Source organism: Pteronotus mesoamericanus, unplaced genomic scaffold (assembly GCF_021234165.1).
Source record: "Pteronotus mesoamericanus isolate MK-2021 breed Mesoamerican mustached bat unplaced genomic scaffold, CSHL_Meso_final scaffold_550, whole genome shotgun sequence".
NCBI lineage: Eukaryota > Metazoa > Chordata > Mammalia > Chiroptera > Mormoopidae > Pteronotus > Pteronotus mesoamericanus.
This window is the reverse complement of record NW_026555322.1, coordinates 155,494-165,050: the sequence shown is the minus strand read 5'-3', so window position 1 is coordinate 165,050 and position 9,557 is coordinate 155,494. Positions and strand designations below refer to the sequence as shown.

The window sequence follows — 9,557 nt, the reverse complement described above, 5'->3', positions numbered from 1 at the left end:
TTGCGGAGCTGGTAGGCCAACTATTTTCTTGGGAAAATGTAATGGAGGGGTCAATTTGGCTTGTATTCATAATATGGGAGAGGGAATTTCCCATCTAGTTACAGAGGTTAGAGAGGGAGAGCGGGATGAGGGAATGAAGCAGCTTCTGACTCTTCTCTACCCTGATTTACCCCTCCTTGATGATGCAGTCTTGACAGCGTGAGAGCTGGAATATTCAACCACATGTGGCTAAAGGTCGACCTACTCTAGAAGCAAGCTTTCACATACACCGAGGGCACCTGTTGCAGAGGCTAGACAGGAAATAAAGGCATGCTCTTGTTTTGGAGCTCAGGTACGAATCTGAGAAATAGCTGGCAATCTTTGAGAAGGGCCTATAGTTGAAACCTGAGACCAAGAGCTTAATCAAGATCTTACTGATTACCACAAATCTGTGAGACTTAGACTATTACACTCTGTTTTGAGAGCCAGTTCAGATCCACACAGTATTTTACCTGGAATTAGAAGCTACAGTTTGCCCACCTTCCTCCATCCTGAAGTACTGGCGGGAGGGGATGGATATGACTCTGGAAAGAATCCTTGCTAGCAAGGGATACCTGCTAGCTCCATAATGTTGTAATTGATGGTTTCCAGCAGGGTAATTTTAGGGCAGTGGGCAAATATAAAATGTACTGCATGGCATTCAGGAAGGGTGAGAATGCTACAATAGACTGTTTCCCTGAGGTCTACTACCTTGTTGACATTCCCCCCGCCCCGCCTTTTTCTTTATAGTTCCTATTGATATACAAGGAATGCAGAGCCCAGGAACATTGCTTTGAGGATTCCTCCTGCAAATTAGGCTTTTCTGAAAAGCCTGCGCATCTTGTTATATATAGATGGTCATTAATCATTTTGTTGCATGTGTGGCTAATAGCTGGTATCAGGCCCATTCCATTCTGAGGTCCCTGGGGAGCAGTCTTGGTCCTCTAAGGGTTAACACTGCAGAATGAAATGAGAAGTTTTCCAGGAGGGGAAGAAACCTTTGAAAACTGGTTAATCCAAGTCAATGGGGTCCTGCCAGATTGGAATATGTCTGAGGAGGAAAAGCTCAAGCACCTGATGAAAAAAGCCTTAGAAGCTCAGGGGGTTATGCATTTGCTCCAGGCAGCCAACACCAGCCTAAGTGTGGCAGATTTCATGTGGGCAATGAAATTGGTGTCTGGGGAGTCTGAAAGCACTGTGACTGCTCATGGTAAATTTTTAAACACCCTACAGGAACAAGTGGAGAAAGCCTCCCTTTATGTGATCTGTTTAGAGATGCAGCTCCAGGATGCTGTTCAGGCATGGATCATAGCTGAGAAAGATGCAAACCAGGCTTGCCTGCACCAGTTCCTTGTATGGGCTAAGCTGAATGGGGACCTGCACTCCAGGCTGAAGCATCTCCTCAGGATGCATGCAAATGGTCAGGAGCATCTTTCCAATTTCCTGGAGTTAATCAAGATGGTAAGGGAGGAGAGGATTGGGATGATAATTTTATGAAGCAGAAACAGACCAAGAGATCTGAGCTAATCATGGAGAGGTCAGCAAGCCATGTGACATTTCAGAGTCTCCAGCCAATTGTGATCAGCAGTGCAGACTGTAATGTAATAGAGCTAGATGATATGCTCAGTGACTCAGATGAGGGTGTGATCCTGGTGGACCCTCCACTTCCATCCATGGGTGGCCCTCCCCTCAGAGACAGGGCCAGACCTCGAGATCAAACACTGGTCATTGATTCCACCAAAAGTTCCCAGGTTCAATCTCCTTCCATCATTGGTGGTTCTGGGTATTAGAATGGTGATCCCGGGGATATGCATAGAGCCAGGAAGCAAAAATACACAATCTGCTGTTCATATTGTAGCAAGGACAGCCACTCCAAGGACACCTGTGACAATGAAGAAACAAGACCCAGGTATTTGAGAACTTGACCATCAACCGCCATGAGCTGACACATATGGAGGAGTCAAAAGAGGTCCCTGGTGAACACAATGACCTCTCTCAGCCACAGTAAGGTGCTAGACCCAGCCCTATGTGATCCCTTAGCTATATTCAAAGACTAATGATAACAAAAATGGGTGGGAGTAGGTTTCTATTTGCATGGATTAATCCACAAAGTGGTTTTCTTTAGGGAAGAAAAGGTCAGATACCAGCAAAGTGGAAGGTATGGCCCGACCTCTATCCCTGCTCACTCCTCTCTCTCCCTAAGGGTCTATTCTCTGTGTGTCTATTTCCTTGCTGACTTTATTCATTTTATAAAATAAGTATAACTTTCTTAAACCTTCAAAAATGTAGAAAAATGGAAAAAACGTACTAATTACCTGACACTTTCCACTTATATAACCATTGTCAGCTCTTTGATGAATGCCCTTCTAGATATTTCCTTATACCTCAGTACCCAGATAGATGTATGTACAAATAAAAGTGATAGAATATAAGTGTTCTATGCTATGTATTTTTTCACCAAGTAATATATGTGGTGAACTTCTACGTCAATGATTATATATATATATATAAAATTTTTATATATTATGTATATATAAAAGCATCAAGTTTAATGTTCCTGTGTATGATATTGTAACAGGGCAAACCAGGGTTTGGCCATGTCATGCCTTGACACATGGCACAACAATTAGTGTTGAAGGAAACAGGTTTTTATTAACAGAGTTCCAACCTCAGGGTAGGAGTGCTGAGAGCACTTCTGCTCAGAGCCCTCCCCTCCCACAAGATTCAGAACTTCCCTTTTTCCCTACCAGGCTAGAAGCCAAAACCATGACCAGAAGTTCCCCCATATCCTTATCTGTCCTTAAGCCAGTCATGCAAACAGGTCTCCTTCCCCTCTGGAAGGTGCACTTGTGGATTTTAGAGTCACCATCCTCTCACAGCAGCTCTCTCCTTCAGGATCTGGGGTACACTGTTCCCAGCCTCCATACCATGGCTCAGGAATACATGTGCCATGTTATACTGGATCATGGTAGAGTCCAGGGAAGTGACTTCTCTGTACGTCCTTCAGAGAAGCTGAAATCTGCAACGCAGCATTCCCAGTCAGTTCAGCTCCAGGCATTTCCCACGAATCTATGCTTGGTTAGACAGGTCCCCACAGCTCTATCAGCTCTGCTATGGTCTTCCCTAGTCTGGCGTTCTCCCTCTCTAGACCTCGTGGTACACTCCCGTGTCTCTCTTACTTACTTACTTACTTATTTACTTCTCTTCGTGGTGGACTTTCTCCTACATCCTTTTCAGCCCACCCTCATTTAAATGCTTGGCCCAGAACTTCCTATATGACCATATCTGGCTCCTCCTATGATGTGTTAGCTTCTGCCATTTTTGTCCGTTCCTCAGTATCTCTTACCTAATTTGGCTGCCATCTTTAGTCAGGACAAGAGTTCCCAGTGACATAGGGGCATCCAGGGTGGGCATCTGCCTCCCCTGGCTATGTCACAAGTTACTATACGCTCTTAAAGTCATGTACACCTTTCGTCCTGGGCAGCAGCTCTCTTCCCTTCAGGAAAGGGATGGCTATTAACTTGCCATTGTTATGCAAAGAATCTTAAACACCATCATCCATTTTCCCTTTCCCCCAAACAAGGGTTGTGGGGGATATACTCTGCTATTTCCAGTGGATCCCCACCCTGCACCCCATTACAATTCCCCTCTCTTAGACTTCTGGGCCCTTTGTAATCTTACAAAGGATAATGGGCGAAGGTCTTATAATCTTCTGGATCTATATCCTGCTGGCTATGGTCATAGTCCTACTTACCCCTGGGTCCAGCAATCCCATAAAGAGCGTGGGTTTAGAGCAGAGGGTGGCCTTCACACCAAGAGAAGGACCTTGCAGAGTCCATGTCACTTGGCTGTCCCTGGGGAGTGGCATGCTTGATGTCCAAAGGTTTGCACTGCTGGACAAGTTAGGATCCTTGTCATATTCTGGAGGCAACACATTAGGGAAGGGGGTTAAAAGGCACAATTAAAACCATAACCACTAAATGATAAAGGTAGGGACCAATTTTATAATGTCCCACATTAGGAAAAGAGTGGCTTCCCTAGAGGAAGGAATGCAAAGCATGTCACATCTGTCCAAAGCCCTTTTGCTCATTATACTTAGCTTGGGCTGAGGGGAATACTTTAGGATCTCCCCCTTTTTAGACCTCTGGGCCCTTTCTGTCCAAGCCATCAGAGCAGAAAAGGAAACCAATTTTTAAAGTGAAGCCCACAGACTTCCCCATCCTTCACCAACCCAACCACTTAATTCAGCCAAACTGTTGAGTCTCAAGAGGCAGTGATGCAGATGAGCCTAAGTGAGGTTTATATTGTATAACCAGTCACTCAGGTAATGAGGTCATAGGCTTAGACCCTGTGAAAACAGAAGGAAGAACACACAATAAATCACACAACAGCCTACAAACAAGTCACTGAGTCTGTGAGACTGTGTTTTGGGCGGACATCTAGTTGCAAGGCCTTTCCTGGAATGACATTTAACAGTGGCAATTTGAGAGATCCTTCCTGCCAGTAAATTGAACATCTCTGATGATGTCACAGACCCAGTTTCAACTTCCACATGAAAACAAACTTCGAAGAGAGCTAGCTACAATAGTCTAATGTCCACCACTGAGCATTGTGATTTTCCTTGAATCACAATTTTTCTCCTTAAGATCACCTTCATTGTCATTAAAGGGAATGCATTAAATCCAGTTTTAATTTTACCTATTTGTTTGCACAAACACAACAAGAGCAACAATTGATCACATATGATTTTTAAGTCTGCTTTGCTGGAACTCACACAAGGAACATTCAATTTTTTACATTTTTTAAAAGATTTTATTTATTTATTTTTAGAGAGCTGGGAAGGGAGGGAGAAAGAGAGGGAGAGAAACATCGATTTTTGAGAGATACATCTATTGAAGAGCTGCCTCTCACATGCCCCCAACTGGGGACGCTGCATACAACCCAGCCATGTGCCCTGATTGGGAAATGAACCAGCGCCCCTTTGGTTTGCAGGCCAGCACTCAATCCACTAAGCCACACCAGCCAGGGATCACACAGGGAACCTTTAGATTGACCCTTTAGTCCACCCTTCAGGGTACAGAAGCTAAGCTACACACCTGCCATCTGGCTTTGCCTGTAGCGCCTTCTTCTCTTAAGTCCTTGAGGTTTTCATTGTGCCTTAAGGTTCCTCCTAGCCATCCTTCAGGAAAGCAACCTTCATTCCTTCCCTGGAAAGACTGCCATGAACTGCACAACCACCCAAGTTACTAGGCCTTTTCACCAGTGGGCCTTTTTTTCCTTTTAGCTTCAAAAGTCAATCCCAATTCATAAAGGTTTCCTGGTAATGGCCAGAGCCCAGGCATGCATCCTTCAGGCATGACATTCCAGTCAAAGTCTTGACCAACAAAAACAACATTGGAAACTGGTCTTATTGGTTTTATGCAAAGAAACCCTATGTCATCACTCCTTCAGAATGCCAAATTCTGGAGGGATCAGGTTGAGAGAAAAATATAAAGCAGGAAGAAAAATCCTTGTCCTTCTAATATCCACTAAAATTGCATTTCCATGCCTTATACTTTCCCTTGTTCACTTTCCAACATAATGCAAAGTTTTAACTCTTCCTGGGGAACCTCAATTTTCTTCCAGAACAGAAACAAAGCAAAATCCAAAGCAAAAACATAGTTCCAAAAGAAGTGGGACTAGAACTAACTTTTGAATCTTGTCTCATCTCCCACCAGTCCCTCTTACCAGTCATACAGGCAAGCTTTCCTTATCACAATATTACTTTTAGGGATATAGAGGAAAAATAAGAAAACTAAATATGGAAGCTATAATGAGGAGGGTCGTACTGTGCAGTAGAGTTTTTTATCAACCTCCTTTAGAGATGAGAAGGAAAGCTGAAATGGGCTGACTATCTCCCAAAGAAGCCCTTATCACAATTGGTCTCCTAAATCACAGAGTCAAGTCTGCATCCATTACTTAATAATGTCCCAATGCTTTCTTCTCTAATGCATCTGAGAAATCTAATGAAGAGATGGGGGTGGGGGAAAATGCCAAATGGGTACTTCAGGGGCTCCATTCTTGTTCACTTTTGGAAAGGGCAGCTCTTCCTTCCCTGGGTAGATTCCATATATTACTGCTACTGCTGCTTCTGGACAAAGCCTGGTGGCAACAAGACTGTCCTTTAGGCTGACACTACCCTCTCTGTCTCTTCCTCAATTGCCAAGAAAGTAGCTACTCTCGAGATTCTGGTACCAGGAGGTTCAGGCCACCCAAGCTTCACCTTAGCTGCATGCTAGCTCAAGGATTCCAAGCTAACTTCGCCCAGATCCAAGAATAGGAATAGCAAGGGAAAGAGGAAAAGCACTCTGAATGTCAGGGCATGTAAAAAAAGTATAGGAATTAGAAGGCTCAAATACCCTTTTAGAACTAAAGGCATTAATAGGAGACAGAAGACATAGAAGGACCTTCCTGGCCTTCTGCTCCATCTCAGCCTCAGATTGGAGGGTGATACAAAATGACTTGTGGCCTCAGTCCCTAAGGGTCCCATATTCCTTGCAGTTTTCAGTTCCTGTTCTTCTGAGCAGGACAAGGTTTGTGGGGGGATGATTTCTTTTATGGTAGGGAGTGGGGTGAATGAAATGAATGCAGACCTGAGGGAGTTTGTCAGGAAGGAAATAGGGGCTCTGCTGGGCTGAGAGGACAGGGTGTACTGCAGTGGGAGATGGTGTGTGGAGGAAAGAAGGCATAGATGTGTGAGGAGGAGAGAGGAAGATGGGGGAGAGGGTAGATGACCAGGCTGGGGACTCACATCTAGATTGACAGGAAGCCTGGTAGGAACTGCAGACCCAGAGGATTCACACAGAACCCTGGGCTATGTGGTCCTGAGGGAATGGAGGTATTAGGGCTCTAATTATGCTAGCAGTGGATGGCCTGCTCAACAGGGACAAAGGGGTACCCTAGGATGAGGCCCAGGGGGAGGGGAGAGAAGCCAGGCACTGCCAGAAGCCCACTGCAGCCTTCCCTGGGCCACTGCACCCAGAACCTGCCTTGAAGAGCTCCTTCCTATAGAACCAATCCATCAGCCCATTTCTGGCTTCTTCCAGTTCCATTCATGATCCCACAATCTCATTTTACAACCCAGCCCCAAGCCACACTCTTAACACTGTCTCTTGGTGGAGAGAGGTGGAGACTCAGCCTCCCCTGCTGTGCCATCACCCCTCCCCTACCCCACATTCTGTTTGCTTTAAGTCTCACTTCCTCACCCTCACATCCAAAAGGAGGCTAGGAGGGCCCTTCTGCCAGAGACCCTTTAGCTGAGAACTGACCTGGAGCAAAGGCTAGAGAGGCCCAATTCTTGCATCCCTCTGGGGCACTCTTAGGACCCTGGCAGTCACCTCCATCTCTCCAGAGCAAAAAGGGACCCATCCCCCACCCCCAGGCAGGAGGTAGCTCCACTAGGTTCCCAAAGCCGCAGCATTCCCCAGCTATTATCTCAAGGAATTTCTTTCCCCAGCTGTTATCCCAAGGAATTTCTTTCCCCAATTTGTACCTGCACTAAAGTAAAGATGGGCAGTGACGGAAATGTCTGTACCCTCTTCTATCTCAGAGTGCAATAATATTCCACTTCCCACATTAAATGATTTACTCAGACAAACAATCTATGCTATCATAATTTCTTTCTGGGTCCAGGTAAAGTAAAAGGAAGAATAAATACATGCTACATTAACCACCATCCTCCTTTTCATTGGAGTTGCTTTGGGGTTCAGTACAGACCAATGCTTTGAAAACTGTCTGTGATTCATTCCATTTCCACTGTCTCCTATCTTATCTGTCGTGCAAACTTGACATTGTCTAAATTTTTATTTTCCCAAAATGATGCAAAGAAGATACTTTGTTTCATTTTGTGACACAGGTTTCTCTATTTGGAAGACATGGGACACTGGAATGTCCAGATCAGATTAAGGAAGTTAGCCAATGTAAGGTTTTTAGAGAATTTTGTGTCTAATAGCCTTCATTTATGATTATGGGTTTTTTTCCTTCCTTTTTTCCCTCATTCTCTTTACTTACTCAGAGAGGAAATGAATATTTTGTAATGAGGAACTAGCCTTTGAATGATCTTTTGCATTATCTCCCTCCTTCTAGATACTTTTTTCCCTTGGTTTCCATGACAACCCTGTCTCATAGTTTCCCCCTCCCAGAGCTTTGGTGCCCGCTTCTCAGTCTCCTTTGCTCAATCTTTCTCTTCCTGATCCTTCCATAATAGTTAAAAATTAAAATCACTGCAGCACAACTGTGATTTGTTGAAAGCTTATTTATGTGCCAGGCACCGTTTAAATGCAGTAGCTCTTTAATTCTCATAGCAATCCCGTAAAGTAGTTACTACTCTTACTTTCTAAATTACTATTAATATTAATTACTATCAGTTGCCATATATTTCAGATGATGAAATAGGCTGGAAAATTAGAAAACTACCTAGGACCGGGCAGCTAGTTAGTGGTGGAGCCAAGGATGAGCTGCTTGGCTGACTGATTCCAAAACATGTGCTCCTTGCTTGGGTTGCTCTCAGGTACACAGCATCCTATGATGTAGGTTCTATCACTATCTGCACATGATGCATGACGAGACTGAGGTCTACACACATGAAATGATTATCCAAACTTCATAAGAGCAAGTAGCTTGCGTGTCACACTCAAGGATGAAAACTTTAAGGAACACTTGTGTGACAGAAAACAGGCTTTTTCTAGCCTTTCTTTTTCTTTTCCTCTGGGTTTCAGCTAGCCCACCTGCTGCCTGGCAATCATCCCTGCCCCGCCTTCAGTTGCATTATCACATTCCATTGGAGCAGTAAGTTGTTTCCTGTCTTTGCTTTAGGTGCAAATGGTTGTGAATTTATCACATGCAAGAGGAGACAATAGCACAAGTCAGTGGGGAAGGGATGAATTGTTCAATTAATGGTGCTAGGGGAAATCCAGTATCTGACTAGAAAGATGCTTTCTTTGTCCCATAACACTAAATATGAATTCCAGATCATATTGAGAATTAAATGGAAATTTTATAGAAGTTTGTACTACTTCTTTAATAATTTATTTTGTTGTGATAAAAGTAATACAAAGAAATGTTCAAAAGCAATCTCTTTTAAAACTGCAAGAAAGCAAATATTTATTAAATCTCTGTGATACAGAGATCTGATTAGATCACTGAGGAGAAGTAGGGAGGGAAGAGGTTGCCTAAGGCATTGGTAAACAGTCTAGGACGGGTTAGCTGAGAAGCTGAATGCCTCCAGTGTGCATGGAATTACGGGCTAGAAGATTTGAAATAAAAGAGGGCACTGGTGACTCAGGGCCTTTGCCTCGCCGGCTCTCTTTTTCCTCCAGGATGCCTGGATGATTGTGCTGCAGCTGCCAGCATTTCCCAAAGGATAGTAATTTGGATGGGTTTTGTATGGGAGAAGAAACTTGGTATAGCCTAGGATCAGGCTGGCCCGGCAGTGGGTGGCAGGGTGATTCTTCTTTGGTTGTTTTAGAGAGAACAGACTCTGAGGCAGAAGCCTGCCATTC

The 9,557-nt window shown here is 44.2% G+C and overlaps 1 protein-coding gene across 1 annotated transcript; it reads left to right on the top strand.

The window, feature by feature from the left end:
- The first annotated feature begins 207 nt into the window (after positions 1-207).
- Positions 208-2,026, top strand: ZCCHC18 (zinc finger CCHC-type containing 18). Its single transcript, XM_054561839.1, is given in 4 exon segments — positions 208-331; positions 1,292-1,486; positions 1,489-1,911; positions 1,914-2,026. Coding segments are annotated over 4 exon segments (753 nt in total). The 5' UTR covers positions 208-309.
- The last annotated feature ends 7,531 nt before the right edge of the window (positions 2,027-9,557 follow it).